At 65.6% G+C, this 18,737-nt stretch overlaps 1 protein-coding gene across 3 annotated transcripts in view; it reads right to left on the reverse strand.

Moving 5' to 3' along the window:
* Positions 1-6,632: 6,632 nt before the first annotated feature.
* The window catches only part of AFAP1 (actin filament associated protein 1), an 85,421-nt gene continuing 73,316 nt past the window's right edge, over positions 6,633-18,737 (reverse strand). For 2 of the 3 annotated variants that reach the window (XM_080685705.1, XM_080685706.1), the window contains 6 exons: positions 17,976-18,218; positions 15,791-15,905; positions 12,875-13,039; positions 11,174-11,364; positions 10,221-10,382; positions 6,633-6,808 (listed from right to left, as the gene is read on the reverse strand). In XM_080685705.1, the coding sequence (XP_080541831.1) occupies positions 6,782-6,808; positions 10,221-10,382; positions 11,174-11,364; positions 12,875-13,039; positions 15,791-15,905; positions 17,976-18,218 (903 nt within the window). In that variant the 3' untranslated portion in view covers positions 6,633-6,781. The remainder of the gene's footprint in view (positions 6,809-10,220; positions 10,383-11,173; positions 11,365-12,874; positions 13,040-15,790; positions 15,906-17,975; positions 18,219-18,737) is intronic. The other variant, XM_080685707.1, reaches the window with a different exon arrangement.

Genomic DNA, 18,737 nt, shown 5'->3' on the forward strand with positions numbered 1-18,737 from the left:
AGAGATAGGGTCAGGGATAGGGTCAGGGTCAGGGATAGGGTCAGGGTCAGGGATAGAGTCAGGATCAGGGTCAGGGATAGGGTCAGGGTCAGGGTCAGGGTTAGGGATACGGTCAGGGTTAGGGATAGGGTCAGGGGTAGGGGTAGGGGTAGGGGTAGGGGTAGGGATAGGGATAGGATAGGAATAGATAGGGTTGGGTTACGGTTAAGGATAGGGTTAGGGTTAGGGTCAGGGTCAGCCCTGCGTTAGGGTCAGGGTCAGGGATAGGGTCAGGGATAGGGTCAGGGTTAGGGATAGGGTCAGGGATAGGGATAGGGTCAGGGTTAGGGTCAGGGTCAGGGATAGGGTCAGGGTTAGGGATAGGGTCAGGGTTAGGGATAGGGTCAGGGATAAGGTCAGGGTTAGGGATACGGTCAGGGTTAGGGTCAGGGTCAGGGATAGGGTCAGGGTTAGGGATACGGTCAGGGTTAGGGATAGGGTCAGGGGTAGGGGTAGGGGTAGGGATAGGGATAGGATAGGAATAGATAGGGTTGGGTTACGGTTAAGGATAGGGTTAGGGTTAAGATTTGACCTGCATTAGGGTTAGGGTTTTACCTGCATTATGGTTAGGGTCAGGGTTAGCCCTGCGTTAGGGTCAGGGTCAGGGTCAGGGTCAGGGTTCGGTTTGGACCTGGGGCTGAGTGGGATATCAGGGTTAGGGTCAGGGTTAGCCCTGCGTTAGGGTCAGGGTCAGGGTCAGGGTCAGGGTTCGGTTTGGACCTGGGGCTGAGTGGCTGTCAGGGTGGGAGCTCTCCCTCTGGCGGGACTGCTGCTGGGGGGCCACTGAGCTGGTGGGACCTACACCGGGTGGGGTCCTCCTGCGTGGGCACTGGTGTTGGCCTCCCCTCTTGCTGGGAATTGTGGGCTTAGGGGACATGAAACCCAAGTGGGTCTTCTCTCTCCGAGCTGAGGGCCCCCACAGACCCGTTTCCCCTCAGCGCCCCAGTCCCGAGTGCCACTGCCCTCCCTTCTCTGTGACCGAGGCCTTGCCGGGGCTCCCTCGGCCTGAACACAGGGGCTTATGGACAGCGGTGTCTTTCCGTTTATCCATCCTTGTTATTGTCGCCCAGTGACGCCTCCAGATCAGCGGGTGGGGCAGCCGCATCCCCGCCGGGCCCGTGGCCGCCCAGGGCCTGGGACAGAAGCAGGTCTCACTCGTTGTGATCCCAGGCGGGGCAGCCGCATCCCCGCCAGGCCAGAGCAGCCTGCCCCGTGGAAGGTGCCCCGTCCGCCCCTTGGGATACGTGAGGGTGGCCGGCCACGTTCCTTTCCTTCCGGGACCTCACCACCTTCGTGGGATCTGGGTGGAGAACGAGGCAACCTCATCGTCACTGCGCTGGGCGGGGCCGGACGTGGCTCTTCCCGTGGCCTGTGGGCGTTGGGGGCCGAGCACCTGCCAGGTGGCTGTGTGGACGCTTTACGCTCATCCCGGGAGCCCTCACACGGAGCCTGTGGCGCTGTCCCTGTCCCACTTGATGGGTGAGAAAGGAGCGAGCCGGCTCAAACCAGAGACCAGTGGCCTGGCCTCCGTGTCCACACCTTCCCGCGGGGGTGAGGCTGTGGCTTCCATGTCCGCTGTGGGGAGGCCGGCAGAGCGGGAGGCGGTGGCCATGGAAAAACGTAAGCAGGTCATACAGTTCCCACGTGGAGGGGCATGCCATGCCGGCCACGTGGGCCACACAGGGCCACGCCAGGGCACACTGGGCCATGCTGGACCCCGTCGGGCCACCCGGGTAAGAGTGGACCCGGTCGGGAGACCGAGGGGGGCAAACCTGAGCAGGAACAGCCTGGTGCTTTGCAGAGGGAGGCGGGCCGGCAGCTGGGCTGAGTAGTGTGAGGAGTGCTGGGGCGAAGGGCTGTCCTGGGTGTCCGGCCCCTGCCCTTGGCGGGGGGTGGGGGGTAGGCAGGGAAGTGAGTGCATGAGCCCGGGGAGCCCCGGGGTGGGCGGCGGGGGGGGGGCCCTGCCTGGCTTGCACGTGGAAGGTGCGCTGTGGCGAGCCCTTCACCTTCCCCGGGGCCTGGCCAGCCTGGGAAGGACGCCTGTGCGGGGCAGCCAAGCCCTAGCGTCAGAGCACCAGAGTGACAGGCCAGCTGGGCACGTGGCGGCCACCCAGCCCACGGGAGGAAGGCTGCCCCGCCTGGGCTTCCGGGGAGACGCCCCTGGGTGCCTGACTGCTTCCTCCCTGTGAAAGGACGGCCACTGAGCAGCATGTGACATGGGGGACGTGCCCGTCACAAATGGTGGCTCAGCTGCGCTTCCTGCCCCGAGTTCTGCTGGTGAGGCTCCGTGCTGCCTGCTCCCCACGTAACCCCAACATGACTGCCCCGTCGCCTCCGTGGTTTTACACAGCAAAGCCCGGAGCTCTGGTCCCACAGCCTGGCGGGGGGGGGGGGGCAGTTACTAAAGCTTCATGGCCTCGGGGGACAGTGCCCACCTCCAAACAGCAACGGGCCGAGCGCTGCCTCGCCTCCCATGTCAGTGCGTCGCTGTCCACTGACCCTACAGGCACCCCTGATGTGACCAGCCAGCACCCGCCTGAACCTCAGGGGGCAGAGTTAGGGTGAAGGGACCGCGAGGGGGTCACCTGGCCCTAGACCTGGGAAGGTGGGTCTCGGGGGGCAATGTGTTGCTGGGACATCTCTGGGTGCTCCGGACTCATCCCATCCGTCCAGTCTAAACAGAAGCCGGGCCGGCCTCAGAACCCCTTCTTCCGGGACAAGCCTCCGTCCCATCCAGCTGCGCACGAGGCCTGCCCCCCCACCCCCACCCTCCGCTCCGGCCTCCGCCTCTAGCGGCCTTCTCCCTCCCTCTCTCCTCCCTCCCTCCCTCTCCCCCCTCTCCCTCCCTTCCTCCCTCCCTCTCCCCTCTCTCTCCCTCCCTCTCCCCTCCCTCCTCCCTCTCCCTCCCCTCTCCCCTCCCTCCTCCCTCCCTCTCCCTCCCTCCCTCTCCCCTCCCTCCTCCCTCTCCCTCCCTCTCCCCTCCCTCCTCCCTCTCTCCTCCCTCCCTCCCTTCCTCCCTCCCTCTCCCCTCTCTCCTCCCTCCCTCTCCCCTCCCTCCTCCCTCTCCCTCCCTCTCCCCTCTCCCCTCCCTCCCCCCCTCTCCCCTCCCTCCCTCCCTCTCCCCTCCCTCCCTCCCTCTCCCCTCCCTCCCTCCCTCTCCCTCCCCCCTCCCTCCCTCTCCCCTCTCTCCTCCCTCCCTCTCCCCTCCCTCCCTCCCTCTCCCTCCCCCTCCCTCCCTCTCCCCTCTCTCCTCCCTCCCTCTCCCCTCCCTCCTCCCTCTCCCTCCCCCCTCCCTCCCTCTCCCCCCTCTTTGTAGAAGTCAGTGGGAAGAAGACGCGGAGGCCTGGCTGGAAGAGTGGCTTTATTGACAACACACGACCGAGTCACGCCACAGGCGCCCGTCCGGGGCTACGCGGGGGACAGGACGGTCCCTTAGCAGAGAAACGCAAGTGAGGCGACTACAAAAGGGGCAATGGAACCCATGTTTCCGGGCAAGTTCCTCCTGATCAAACGCTCACTTACGAATTAAACACGCTGAGAAACGGTGGAGACCTATGTACAGGCATTTCAACAGCGCTGCCCAGTCCGTTTAAGAAAGCCTCCCGCCTCCTGCCTCTTTCACGGGGGATCTTAAACAGGACTGCAGTCCTTCAAAAGCACAGTGAGGAGGGATTACATTCTTAGAGGGAGGAGACTCACAGTGAAGAGCGTGGTCGGTCAGTCACCGCTGAAGACCTGCAGTTAAAGGCTGGTGTGAAAGTGAGACGCCCTTCCCGTGAGAGTCAGATACGAAGAGCGTCCTCTGAAAAACTCCTTTGGTCCAGGAACTAGGATCGGCGATCCGCTTTGGAAGCATCTTCCGTGGCGACAAGCGGAAGCCCGGTGGCACCGGCTCCGCACGGCGAGGCTGGGGACGGCCCCGTGGAACCGCTCACAGGCGCACCCGTGCCCACGCCGTGCCCGTGCCCACGCCGCGCATGCCCGTGGCGTCCTCCGAGCCACCGTGTTGTGTGGGGCACGGAGGGGGTAGTTCATCTTCAGTTCATTTCACAGTATCAAACGCAGCCCGCCACGGGGCGACCAGACAGCGTAACAGCAGGAACAAACAATAATAATAATAATAATAATAATAATAATCGCCCTTTAAAAATGTGCCGCGATCTGACATGAAGTTTCCTGTTAAAAATTAGCTAGAAAAGAGGAAGGCAAGCGCTGTGCATCTCCATGTTGCTGAGCCCTCGGCAGGAGTGAGTCCCTGTGGGACACCCAGCACCCATCCCGGGCTCCTGTCACATGACCTGGCGCATAAACAGCCTGTTTTCTTTCTTCTGGAAAGAAAAGGCGTGGCCGCACACGGCTGCATCGTGCCCACAGCCCGGCCGCCGCGTCCCGCTGTCCCCGCGGACACCTGCGCCCGTGCCCGCTGCTGCCCTGACCGCCAGCCTGCAGCTCCTGGCTGGGCGTGGCCTTCGGGCCCAGGGCTTGGGTTCTCGGCAACAGCCAGGAGCGAGTCAGGGACAGGGAGGTGGCGTGCGCGCTCATGTCGGGGCGAGGCTGGCTTTGCGCCATGGTATCTGAGGTCACCGGGGTCGCCCCGAGAGAAGAGCTGGGAGAGATGGCGGGAGGCCGTGCCCAGGAGTCCGGCATGTGGCACAGTCCCACCCCAGCCGCCGGCCTGTGGTGGCGCCGTCCTGAAGCCACGGGTGGGCGGCACCCAGCCCCGGGGACTCTGGGCAGAGGGGACCCAGGCCTGCACCTGACCGTCAGCGACCTGACAGCCCCTCACCACCACTGTGCTCTGGGCACGGGGGTGTGAGAGTAAAACATCATAAATGTGTAAACGTGGAGGGGGCTCTGAGGCTGATGGGGCCTCAGGTCCAGCAGGAGGGGCCGCGACCATGAGGGCAGCGCTCCCCCCCCCCCGCCCTCCCTCACATGCCGTCAGGACCCTGGAGTCTGGCCCGCACTCTGAACAGGACCATCTGTGAAAGGGCCCTGGTTCGCCCCACGGGACGAGGAGCCTGGGGTGTCTGCTATGTACAGATATAAGTTAGAAACTACACTTGCGGAACATGTACAAATAAATAACTTACTTGGGGGCAAACGCTTTACACGGGTTTCTGATCACATCCGGGACACGGGGAGACACGTGCTCTCACGGGCGCCAGCAGCTTGCCCTCAGGGCACCCCGTCTCTGCGGCTCTGCAGGCCCCAGCAGACAAGTTCCCCGCCCCCCTTAAAGGCTCATGGTTCTGGAAGTGGATTAACACCCGGGCTTTGCAAACACCGCCCGTGCCCGCCAGGAGCCTGCAGGCTGGACCCTGGGCCCATGCACAGGCCGAGGTGCTGCCCACCCGCCGGGCAGCGGGCAGAGCGCCGCCTGCCGGCCTCCTGTCAGCACGTCCGAGCTGGTGGTTCGCTTGGGCAAAGGTGGCTGCAGGCACAGTGGCCACGTGAGGCCACGCTTGACTGGAAGCCACTGGACCCGGAGGCCGCGAGGCGACGGGAGAGCGAGCGTTTCCCTCCGGGAAGGGAGCCGTGTGCGCCCTGGCGCTCCCTGGGCGGGGCTCACAGCAGGCCGGGCCCCTCCCCGGGGTCACCTGCTAAGTGTGGGGGATGAGCCACCGGTGCCGTCTGTGAGGGAGGAGGTCGGCAGGGCAGGCCAGGCCAGGCCGACGCGCCCGACAGCCGTCCTGGCAGGTGGCTTGCGGGCGCTCGGGCCCCGGAGGAGCCCAGGGAAGCAGCGTCCAGCTCCTCACGCGAGACGGGCCCCCGCGGAGCCCACGCAGCCCGGCCAGGAGCACCACGGGGCCCGGCCCAGCGAGCGCTGAGAGGCCTGGGGCTGTGCGGAGGCCGGCTCTGTCCCCCGGCCCAGCGGGTCGCCCAGGGACTCCACGGAGGCAGGCGGCAGGCACAGGGGGGAGGAGGCCCCACGAGGCCCGCGTGCCCAGGAGGGCGAGCCCAGGTCCCCGGACGCGGCCGTGGCTCGGGTTTGCAAGCTGGGGGCGGGGGGAGTCGGGGGGCTGGAAGCTCTGGCAGGCCCTCTCCTGCTCTCCGTCTGTGGCTCTAGGCCTGCCGCTTCCAGCACCCCCGCCGGCGACGTCTGGGGAAGGAGGGAAGCCGTGCGCCCGCGAGGCCTGCCAGCTCTCCATGGGCCGCCCGCGGCGCCCAGTGCGGGGCGGGGGGGGGGGGTGCTGGGAAGGAGGACACAGGGCGAAGCATCCAAAGCCCTCGCAGCCTTTCCAGAGCTGTCAAGTCCTCCCCCATCGGGAGGGCCCCCGGGAACCCAGGGAGAAGTGCAACTCGGAGGAGTGTGAGCCGTTTAGAAAGCTGCTCTGCTACGAAGCTGCCGTCCCGCACCTCCGGGAGAGCGCCTCCCAGCAGCCTCAGCCTCACCTTCAGGGACGGGTGGGGGCGGGGGGGGGGGGGCGGCGCGGCAGGGGGAGGGGACACAGACTAGTGCATGCTGCTCTTGGGGGCGACAAACTCCTGGCGGCCCGGCCGGTCCCCGCCCAGCACCCCGGCGGCGGCTGGCTGGCTGGCACTGGGGGGAGCTGTGACCCCACCTGGCGGAGGACGGTCTTCCATCACCTCTCACCCCTGCCGCCTTGAACAAACCACGTGGGAGCCAAGCGGTCCAGGCACATCTCTTTACAGGGCACGTCGTCATACAGTAGAAAAATACGCGGGGTCGGGCACGGCGGGCCTGCTGGAGCCGCGGCCTCTGGTGACGTCCGCTGTCCTACGTCCCGTTCTTCAGCTCCCACTCCTGCCGGGGAAGCGAGAGCAAGAATGACATACACGCAAGGTGTCGGGTACAGCTGTGCAGACAGGATGGCAGGTCTTCAAAACACCACAGAATGACCGCTCGACCCAGGAAGGCGGTCAGCGCGAGTCCCACCCAGGACTGAGGGCCGCAGTGAAGACCAAGGAGGCCCCCCACGTGCCTGGCCCCGAGCAGGGCACCCCCCCTCCCCCGGTACTTGGTGGCTGCGTGGGGCATGGGTCCGATGCCGACCCTGACCCGTGGTGCTGCCTCACCTTTCCTGGAACAGAAGCCCCAGCGTAAGGAATGGTGGCAGAAACCACCACACGGAGCTCCCGAGACGCCCACGGGCACCCCTGGGCCCTCGGGCCGCAGGAGGGTGACCTGGGTGCCGCCTGCCCGTGCTGTGCCCCCCTCAGCCCCCATCGGCCACTGGGCGGTGCAGACTCGGGTGTGGGGAGGACATGCCGGGACCCCAGCTGAGGGCGCCCTGCCCGGCTCCCTGCGGGGCCATCCACACACACAGCCGGAGCTTCACTACCAGGCTCAGCCGCTGCCTCCACGCTGGGCACAGGTCCCACTGGGCGCACAGCCGAGGGCCGGCGTGGAGGGCTCAGGTCACGGCAGAGGAGGGCGGGAGAGACCCCGGCCCCAGTGGCTGTCAGGGGTGTGCGACCTCTGGGGCAGCCGGGCTGAATCTTCAGACCCAGCTCACATGTGGTGGCTCTGAAAGCGTGGCCACAGCCACTGCGCCACCGCGCGTGGGCTCACAGCCGCCGAGGCTCACAGCCGCCCGCCGGGGCTCACAGCCGCCCGCCGGGGCTCACAGCCGCCCGCCGGGGCTCATAGCCGCCCACCGGGGCTCACAGCCGCCGGGGCTCACAGCCGCCCGCCGGGGCTCATAGCCGCCCACTGGGGCTCACAGCCGCCGAGGCTCACAGCCGCCCGCCGGGGCTCACAGCCGCCGAGGCTCACAGCCGCCCGCCGGGGCTCACAGCCGCCCGCCGAGGCTCACAGCTGCCCGCCGGGGCTCACAGCCGCCGAGGCTCACAGCCGCCGGGGCTCACAGCCGCCCGCCGGGGCTCACAGCCGCCCGCCGGGGCTCACAGCCGCCCACCGGGGCTCACAGCTGCCCACTGGGGCTCACAGCCGCCGAGGCTCACAGCCGCCCGCCGGGGCTCACAGCTGCCGGGGCTCACAGCCGCCCGCCGGGGCTCACAGCTGCCGAGGCTCACAGCCGCCCACCGGGGCTCACAGCCGCCGAGGCTCACAGCCGCCCACCGGGGCTCACAGCAGCTGGGGCTCACAGCCACCCACTGGAGCTCACAGCTTTCCCAGGCCGAGCGGGAAGTGCTGGGCCTGCAGGTGGACGTCGTGGCCACTCTGGAGCCTTCCTTGGCTAGGAGACCGCTGGCGGGGGCCTGAGCGCCCCTGACTTGCGGAGGCATGCGCGCTCTCCTGCTCAGCTGCCCTCAGCAGGAACTGGGGCTCCCCAGGAGCACTGCCCGGGTAACACTCGCGAGCCCACGTGGTCAGACCGCTCTCGTCCTCGGAAAAGGCCAGCGGGCAGATGAGACCACACGTGCGAGGCACCTACAAGTGGGTTACTGTCCCAGGGCCGAGAGGCCATGCTGCCACCCCTTCCTGCCGCTGGGGGCCCCTCGTCACGTTCTTGGGAACCCCGCAAACCCTGCTCAGCGCACTCTCCACGGGAGGCCGCGTCCTCGGTGCTCGCCGGCCCGGGCCACGCCGCCATCACTCGGGTGACGTCCGCCGTGAGGAAGTGGCAGGAGCCGAGCTGCCCAGACCCCCGATGCCGAGGGCACAGCCGAGAGCAGCCCTCCGGAGGCCGCACGCACACAACGTAGCGCTGGTTTCCTGGGCAGTGAAGACCCGGTAACCAATGCTGTCACTGCGTTCTCGTCTGCAAACAGGGGGCCTGAATGGGGGCGCAGGTCCAAACCCCTCTCAGGCACAGCCTGGGGACCGCGGCTGAGACCGTCCGGGGAGGTGCACAGGGGCTCTCCTTCCCTCAGTCACCAGCCTGCCTCCATCAAGGGCACGGCCTTCAGTCTCCTGAGTGCGGGTCGCCGAACCCTCCCGTGAACACCCCCGTGCCATGAGCGGCTAACACTTGCCTGACTGGACACCAGACCACCATGCGGAAAGCAAGGAGCTAGCAGCCTGGGGCCGCCTCCGAGCTGCGGAGGGCAGAGCAGAGAACAGCCCGAGGCCCGAGGTGCGAAGGAGGCGCCTGGCCTCTGCGCCTGGACGGGCACGAGCCGCGGTACCGGCGTGGCTGCCTCCGCGCCTGGACGGGCAGGAGCCACGGTACCGGCGTGGCTGCCTCCGCGCCTGGACGGGCAGGAGCCACGGTACCGGCGTGGCTGCCTCCGCGCCTGGACGGGCAGGAGCCGCGGTACCGGTGTGGCTGCCTCCGCGCCTGGACGGGCAGGAGCCGCGGTACCAGTGTGGCTATCTCTGCGCCTGGACGGGCAGGAGCCGCGGTACCGGTGTGGCTGCCTCCGCGCCTGGACGGGCAGGAGCCGCGGTACCGGTGTGGCTGCCTCTGTGCCTGGACGGGCAGGAGCCGCGGTACCGGTGTGGCTGCCTCCGCGCCTGGACGGGCAGGAGCCGCGGTACCGGTGTGGCTATCTCTGCGCCTGGACGGGCAGGAGCCGCGGTACCGGTGTGGCTGCCTCCGCGCCTGGACGGGCAGGAGCCGCGGTACCAGTGTGGCTATCTCTGCGCCTGGACGGGCAGGAGCCGCGGTACCAGTGTGGCTATCTCTGCGCCTGGACGGGCAGGAGCCACGGTACCGGCGTGGCTGCCTCCGCGCCTGGACGGGCAGGAGCCGCGGTACCGGTGTGGCTGCCTCCGCGCCTGGACGGGCAGGAGCCGCGGGTACCGGTGTGGCTATCTCCGCGCCTGGACGGGCAGGAGCCGCGGTACCGGTGTGGCTGCCTCCGCGCCTGGACGGGCAGGAGCCGCGGTACCAGTGTGCTGCCGCCACGCCTGGACGGGCAGGAGCCGTGGTACCGGTGTGGCTATCTCCGCGCCGGGACGGGCAGGAGCCGCGAGGTACCGGCGTGGCTTTTCCGCGGGGCACGCTTTCAGCCAGCGCGTGCAGAGCCGCTTGCTCTGATGAACTAGACATCGTTTCTACGTTTCTCTGGGGCTTTAGGCTTCGCAGCACCAAGAGAGGCTGACCCATCGGAAGGTCCTGCGGCACCTCCACTCCAGCTGACAGGCGGCGGTGGAGGGACTGGAGACCATGTGGGTTTAGTGGGAGGCTGTGGGACTGGACAGGACACGCCTGGCCCTCTGCCCCTCCCGCCCACACGACGCTGAAGCCGCAATGTCCGAGCCCGGCAGGCTGGTGAGCAGGTATCCCCCACGCGCACGGGGGACTGACCTTGGCCTTGCGAAGCACGTGCCCCCGGCAGGGAGAGCTGCCGGCTGGCTGGCTCTTCCTCAGGACAGCGGCGCTGTTCACGGGCACGGGGCCCTCGGCGTCACTGGTCTCGCAGCTGGACAGCGGCGAGTTCTCCAGAGTCCGGGGCCTGAGCACTGGGGACTGAGAGAGACGTGTGAGGCGCGCCTGCGGCCTCGCTGCTTTCCGGCAGGAACAAGGAAAAGCAGGGTTTGGGACGACGACAAGCATAAGGACACAGTGTATATACACGGTCCCTGCCCTGTTCTAAGGGCACCTTTCCAATGCCTGTTTCTCAGACAGACAGACGGGCTCAGAGGGACGCTCCAACCGGCTGGTCATGCTGGGAAGTGGGGAGGGGCCCAGTCTGTGTCCCCTGCATCCCCGTGGTGCCTCCAGCCCAGCACGCGCCTCTAGCAGTCCCCAGGCACCCTCCTCCCGCAGCCCCGACAGCAGAGCCGTGGTGGCAGCCGCAGCAGGAGCGCGGGGAACCCCACGCGGCCAGCTCACGGGAGGAGCCGGGCAGAGCAGGCCCAGGATTCCGGGCTGTGAAAAAGACCAAGCCCTGGCCAGTTTGGCTCAGTGGACAGAGCGTCGGCCTGTGGACTGAAGGGTTCCGGGTTTGACTGGTCAAGGGCTCATACCTCGGTTGCAGGCTCAATGCAAATCGATGTTTCTCTCTCTCTCTCTCTCTCCCGCCTCCCTCCCCTTCCCTTCCCTCTCTCTCAAAAAAAAACAAAAAACACAACAAAACAAAAAGAAATTAAGGGGAAAAAGATGCTCAGGTGAGGGTTACAAGTAAATGAAGTGTCTGAGCTGATGGCGCTGCTGTCTGCTGTGCTGAGTGAGGCTGGGCGGGGCGGCCTCTGTAGAGGAACGGGGGCGTTTTCTGGGGGCGCCGTGTGTGCGGTGCTCGGGGGCGCGGGGGACGGTACCTGTGGACTCGAGGTCCCCGAGCGGGGCTCGATGGCCAGCCCCAGGGTGACGCCGCCGGCCAGCGCCTTGCGGAGGCTCTCCGTGACCTCGGTGAGCTCCAGCTCCAGGCTGACGCGCTCCGCCTCCTTCCGCCGGCACTCCTCCTCCAGCGCCTTCAGCTTCTCCTCCAGGGCCAGCTGCGCCTTCCTGCCTGGAGCGCACACACGTGAGGCTCGCCCGCAGGGACCCGGCAGACACTCGGCGCGGGGCTGGGAGACGGGGCAGGCTCCAGACCTGGGTCCCTCCTGTGACACTCACATCAGCCCTTAGAGGAGCCAGGCCCACTCCCCACCTGCCTGGGCTGCAGCTGGGAGAGCGGCGGGAGCAGGCGGCCTGCGGTCCCCAGTGGGCCTCACGTGCTCACGTCACGTGGACCTGGAGCTGCAGGCTTCCCTGACTGTTCTGATTCCTCTGCCACCGCCTCCCGAGCCCTCCGGCCCCCGTCAAACACGCTCACTCCTCCACAGAGCAGGGCATGCGTTTCTCCCGGCACACGTGTTTCATGTTACTGAAACGTGTGGCAGTGGCACAGGAGGGCTGGCACTGTGCTCACGGGACAGCTAAGGAAACCGGGCAACCCGGGTATGCAGCCCTGGTCTGGTGCCCAGCACGTGGGACTCTTCTTGGAGTCCAGAAGCTGGTCTAACCTTCTGCGTCGGCACCCTCCGCTCCCACCCAGCCCTCTGGCTGGCCCTGCACTCGGCCCGGCAGCCGCACACCTCCTCCTAGGAGTGACCTCGGACCCGCTCAGCCAGCACCCGCTCCCAGTCTTTGAGCTGCAAGAGCACTTTCATGCAAGTCATGGAGGCAGCCAGGAAAGGCCCAGATCTGTGACCCGTGTGCCAGCCCCCCCCCCCCCCCCCACACTGAGCTACCTGGATGCAGGCGTCTCCCCGGCCTCCTGGCTCTCTGCCCCCTCCCCCCTCCCGTGCTGGGCCAGCCACACGGAGACACGGGTCAGAGCTGCCCCGGTGAGAGCAGCCTGGAGCCGAGGCCTGTGTGTCCGCAGTCCCGTCCCTCCCCAGGCCCCGTGCCCACTTCTGCCAGCATGCACAAGCCAGCCTGGCCCAGCACAGCGGCCGTGCCTCGCTCCCAGGGCTGCCTTTACTCAGCTCCGCTCTGTGGCTTTCCCCTGACCTGGCCTCACCCCAGCCCTTCCAATAGCTCACACTGCCCTGCTCTCAGCGGGCCCTCCTCTGGGGTGCTGTCCTCTCCTGCCTGTCCCGGGACTCCCGCACCCGGGCACCTGTCCTCTCCTGCCTGACCCGGGACTCCCGCACCCGGCACCTGTCCCTCCTGCCTTCCCGCACCCGGCACCTGTCCCCCCTGCCTGTCCCGGGACTCCCGCACCTGAGCACCTGTTCTCCCCTGCCTGTCCCAGGACTCCCGCACCTGAGCACCTGTCCCTCCTGCCTGTCCTGGGACTCCCGCACCCGGGCACCCATCCCCTCCCGCCTGTCCCAAACTCCCGCACCCGGGCACCCATCCCCTCCCGCCTGTCCCAGACTCCCGCACCCGGGCACCTGCCCTGGGCTAACTGGCAATGCTTCCAGACCCCCGAGAAGCAGTGTGGGACGCATGCCGAATCTGAGCCGCAAGCTGATGAGTGAGGCCCTGCACAGACAGAGGAACGCAGACCCTCACAGACGGCGCCCTCCTACCAGCGTTCGCCTCGATGGCGGCCCGCAGGTCCCTCCTTTCTTTCCGGAGCTGAGCCAGCCTGGTCCGCAGGGCTTCCTTCCGCCGCAGCAGCTCCTCTTCCTGGCTCTGCAGCCGCCTGGCGTCTGCTTCCACCCTGTTCTTGCCGTATCTGTACTGGTCGGCATCTGAAACCCGAGCAGTGGGAGAGCAGTTAGCCTGCAGGCACGAGGGAACTTCCCAGAGCCGCTCCTGGGCACCTGCCCCTCGTCCTCGCTCGGTATACTCAGAGCTGGCTCCCTGGAATTCCACAGAAGAGAACGGGCCGGTCTGAACCAGCTGATTATCCAGGATTCTCGGGAACAATGTTCTGAATGAAAATAGAGCATCAGGAAATCCCTCTAATTCTCTTCCCTGCAGGCCGGCACCTCGCCCGCAATGCACATCCCGCGTCTGCAGCGAGGAGGCCGTCAGCGTCACACGCCGTCCTGGCTGCGGCTAGCTCCCCGCAGATTCCAAGCTTCCTCCCAGCCCGTCACCGCTGGCTACAGCCCTGCCCAGCGCTTTGCTGACCCGACGACAGCTACGTGCCCTGCACCGAGACGCAGCCGGCACGGACTGAACACGCGGTGACATCGGTGGGTGACCACGGCCGATGAGAAAGGGACGTGGCACCACAGGGGGTCTGGAGCCTGCCTGTTAGGCCCGGGTCCCAGCGTGTCCCCTGAGCTGTGTGACCCTGAACGAAGCCCTCCGTCGCCCTGTGCCTCCGTCTCCTCATCTGCGGCACGGGGACAGCCACAGGGTTCGATGTGGGCTCAGTTAATATTTGTAACAGTGACTTAGGGAAGCTCCCTTTGAAAATACGCTGGAGAGAGGAAGAGGCGATGAAGCAAACGAGACGGACCCGGGGCCCCCGTGTTCGGAGATCCCACTGTCCTCCCACTGCTCTGGCGTCTCACCGCCAGGCCTGGCTGCTGCTCAGGGGACCAGCTCGGCCCCTCCTCCTCTCCCCACGTGCCCCGCGCGTGTCTGCCCGGCGACCTCCTGGACGAGGAGGGGCGCCACAGAGACGTGGAGGGCGGAGCGATGGCCATGACGCGGGCGGTGGGCACGAGGGGCCACGAAGCCTCCGGGCCGCAGCTTCACCCGCTCTAAAGCCGATGCCCAGGCCTCGCTTGTGGGCGGCTTTATTAATTTGGTTTTTGTAGCTAAAGCCCGTCTCTCAAATGCCTGGGACAAGGTGGACGCGCCCCGGCAGCTCTCGTCACTGTCAGCGACAACAGAGTCCGCCGAGCCCTGTCCACCCGTCAACGGGGAGCCGGGCCAGCACCCCACCCCTGTGGGCGTGCACAGCGCTGCGCCGCAGCCACAGGGACGGCAGTGAAGTGCCACCCGATGGCGGCACACAAGGCCATCCCTCCCCCTCAACACGCACACGCAGAGGACATGACGGGTGGCAAAGGGGCCGAACCACCCAGCTGGCACAGGAGCACTGCTGTCCGGGGCTCGGGGCCAGGGCAGGCTGGGCAGACAGAGCCAAGCTCAAACCCCAGTCTCTGATTTCCAAACTGAGGTGCTTCTTCAACCCCCTCATCCCCCATCCCCGGTCCACAGTGAACCGGCTGGGTGCAGCAAGACACGGAAAGCTGTTGTTGTTCTCATTCGTCACCATTAGATGTCACCACAGCTAATGAGAATTCCCTCCAGACGCCTCATAAACACAGAGGCATCAACCCCCAGCAAATGCAATCAGCGTGCCCTCCCCACACCCCACCCTCCCCACAGGAACACCAGCAGCATTTTGAGTGACTGTAGGCACCCCCTGCATTAGGGAAGTAAGGTTTGCGAGAGGAGGTCAAAGGTCAGCACATTCCACAAACTATAAGGAGCAGGCTTGGCCCAGCTGGCTCCCCACCTGCCTGCTATGGGGGTGACTCCCGTGAAGAACACCCGTGTCCCGTGTCCCGGGTCCCGGGCAGGAGCAGCCTGCTTTGCTGAGCAGCTCGGAGGCTGGTGCGCGTGTACGCCCCCCGCACCCTCCACCTGCCACGTACCCCATGACTCTGAGATCCCTCGCAGTGCACGTGGCACGTACAGGGCACTAGCTGGAGCCGAGGCCTGGTCTGCCAGCTTCCCGGGGCCTGAGTCAGAAAACACGGACACTCCCTCCCCTGGAACCCTCCCTGCCGGCCAGGCCCCTGGCGCTCCGGGACTGCGGCCTGTGCTGCGGCCCGGCCTCCTGCGTCTGCGGTGTGACCCTCGGTCCGGCTCAGGCACCTTGGCAACAACTACTCTGTCCTATCATCGCAGCCGCAGCCGCACACACATACATGGTGACAGTGTGGCCCTGGAGAAAGGCAGGTGCCGTGCCCGGCGGGCATCTCTGCCAGCTCTGCAGCCTGGCACTCACTGTGGCTGTCACTCACGGCCGTGAGCCCGGGGAGCGTGCATCGCTCAGAGGTCATTCCCGCACGTGGACCGGGGGCAGATGACAGCACCTGCCTGTGGGCGGCGGAGGGCCAGGCAGGAGAAAGGGACAAGCGTCTGCGTGGGCCACGCGGACTGTCTTCCCTGCCACGCGGACTCCTTCCAAACCCGTCCTCTCTAGGGCTCTGAGGCCGTGGGCCATTTCACCACGGAAACCACGTAGCTGCTCGTCCACACCCAGCACGTGGAAGCCCCGCTAGGAGGGTTCACGTGACTCCACCAAAGTCGCTGAGTCACCAACAGGTCAGGTGCCTCCACTGAAATGGCCTTTGCTGGTGCACAGAGGTCCCAGGCCGGGTCAGAGGCTGGCGCCACCCTCCCGTCGGGCAGCTGGGGAAGGGTGATGCGGCTACAGGCCCATCTCTCCACGGGTCCCCCCCCCCGCCACCCCAGCCCCGCTCTACAGCTGCAGAGGTGCCCGCGACCACGGACGAGGGGCGTGCACTCACTGGAAGGCGTGCGCCTCACGCCGGCGGCCGGCTCGGCCTTCTTGGGCTGGCTGCTCAGGGTCTTGCCTCTCCCCGCAGCCCCGCTGGACGCGAGCGGGGGCTTTTTACTCTTCAGCTGTGGGAACAAACAGAGAAACTTAAAACGAACAACTGGAAACACTGGTGCTTGTCTGGCGGGGCACTGTTCCCCTCTGCCACCCTGTCGGCAGCATCTGGCACCCACAGAAACGCTCAGGGAGGCAGGAGACAACTCGGCTTCCAAACCCTGGGAGCTGGGGTGCCCCGGAGGCTGCGTTTCAGTGTGAGGGCGCAGGACGCCCTCGGCAGAAAAGCAGCCGCGACATGTGCGCCGAGAGCTGCGATGGAGAGGTGGGCACGGGGGGACTGGGGGGGGGGGGGGGGCGGGCAGCTGTGCTGAGGCGCTGGGAGCCTGTGCGTGGACGAGGAGCGGCCTCCTTAGGGGGCTCCCTGGGGGGGCAGGCCACTGCAGCTGGTTTCTCTGCCAGCGCTCCATGGGGACTGACACCCCACGGGGGCAAATAACCACGCTTTTCATTGGCAGGGTCTCAGGAAGGGAGAAACGCGTGACGTAGAAACAGCTTAAACTGCATTTGACCAGCCACAGGTTTTAAAAACCCCATAGCATCGCTTCTTCTTGGATGGCTGCAGGCCAGCAAGTGTATGTTACTCAGCGATGGACGGTTCTGTGTGCAGTGAGTGCAGCTGGCGGGAGGGTGAGCTGTGGGTGTCCAGGCCCACACTCCGAGGTCATGCCCAGCCTCCGTGCCGTGGGCCGGGGCCTAAATTCAGCTCCGTCACTCAGCTGCTGAGTGAGCCACGACCCCTGAGCCCCCACTTAGTAACCACCGGACGTCGGACCGCCATAATCAACGAGGCCAGAGCCACTGGCTCCCGCGTCCGGCCTTCAGGCTCACTGGACAGACTCTGAGCAACTGTCATCAAAAATGAGAAGCAGCCCTGACCGGTCTGGCTCAGTGGATAGAGCGTCGGCCTGCGGACTGAAGGGTCCCAGGTTTCATTCCAGTCAAGGGCATATACCTTGGTTGCGGGCACATCCCCAGTAGGAGGTGTGCAAGAGGCAGCTGATTGATGTTTCTCTCTCATCGATGTTTCTAACTCTCTACCCCTCTTCCTTTCTCTCTGTAACAAATCAATAAAATATATTTTTTTAAAAAAATGAGAAGCAAACAGCCGGCTGGTGTGGCTCAGTGGTTGAGTGCTGACCCATGAACCAAGAGGTCACTGAATTGATTCCCGGTCAGGGCACATGCCCAGGCTGTGGGCCCGATCCCCAGTAGGGGGCATGCAGGGGGCAACCAATCAATGTTTCTCCCTCCCTCTATCTTTCTCTCTGAAAATCAATAAAAAATTATTATTTTTTTTTAAATCAGAAGCAAACAAAAGCTGCGCCGTGATTCTGGCGAGAACCTCGGCTGGGAGGACTTCTGAGGGCCATCCCGATCTGAAATCTAATGGCTTCCCTGGCGCTCATCACTCTGTAAAGATTCCCCCCACACGGGGCAAAGGAGCCACCTCTCCCGTGCCCATCTGCTCTGGGGAGCGCTCGCACACAGGGGCGCAGGGCTGTGTGCCAAGTGTAAAAGTCTCAGGCCGAAAAAGCATGAAAACACATCAGTATCTATAGTGAAATGTTACCGTTTGCTGCAGGGAGAGGTGGGACACAGTCTGACGAAAAGGCTATGTACTGACCATTTAGTCACTGATGCTCCCAAATCCTTTCCATCTACGTGGTTTCAGGGAGCGCCCTTTTACACCCACTTGGGAAAAACACCGCGGTGTCCTGAACGGGCCTACCTCCCGTGCAAGGACCAGGGGTCCACCTGCGCCGAGGTTTAATGGAAACATTAAAACACGTGCAGCCCAAGAATCTTCTGCAAAGCTTTACGGTCCCTGTGCTTTCTTAAAGCTCTGCCTTAGCAAAATTCCCCGGGGAATGTCCCAGGACCGGAAAGGGCCAGGTGTGCAGGGACTGGGGCGGGGCGGGGGGGGGAGGGCGGGGAGAAGTGGGGATACGAAGGCAGCCCCCCTGCAGCCTGCTTTCCCCAGGTGGTCTCGCTTACTACAAGTGGGCACCGTGGCCAGACCCGGCAGGAGGGCTGTGACTAGAGAGGGTTCTAGAGGAGGAGAGAACGCGATGCTGTACCTGGGAGCCGAGCCCAAGAGACGCCCTCCCCACAGAAGAGGTGTTAGTGACAGACGGGGCGGAAGGCAGCCCGCAGGACGTGGGCTGCTTGTAATGGTTACAGGGCAGGGTGTCGGCAGGCGGCCTAGCAGCCTTCCTGTCAGCAGGCGGGTAGCGCGCAAAGATTTCCGGCGACGGCAAGTTATCGTACAGGGCCGCGTTATCGTACAGCGCCGCTCCTCCCGGGCCTCCGTCGGGGTCCCACTGCAACACACACAGCTGCGCGGTTAGTGCCTCGGCCACAAGCAGAGCAGACGTTAGCGCGGACGCGGCGTTAGCGCGGGACACGGCGTTAGCATGGGACACGGTGTAGTACGGATGCAGCGTTAGCACGGGACACGGTGTTAGCATGGGACATGGTGTAGTACGGATGCAGCATTAGCGCGGGACACGGCGTTAGCATGGGACACGGTGTAGTACGGATGCAGCATTAGCGCGGGACACGGCGTTAGCATGGGACATGGTGTAGCACGGACGCGGCGTTAGTGCGGGACGTGGTGTTAGCGCAGGACACGGTGTTAGCATGGGACACGGTGTAGCACGGACGCAGCGTTAGCACGGGACACGGCGTTAGCACGGTGTCAGCACCCACACCCCGTGCCCGCGGCTACGAAGCACACGTTCTGCAGGCGAGCTGATCCGCGAGACCTGCCCAGCTTCTGGGACTTAAGGACAGCCTGCTCCTTTCCTTAAACCGCCCCAGAGTCGTTGGCTTAGGACGTT

Source organism: Plecotus auritus (assembly GCF_963455305.1).
Source record: "Plecotus auritus genome assembly, chromosome: 1".
Taxonomy (NCBI): domain Eukaryota; kingdom Metazoa; phylum Chordata; class Mammalia; order Chiroptera; family Vespertilionidae; genus Plecotus; species Plecotus auritus.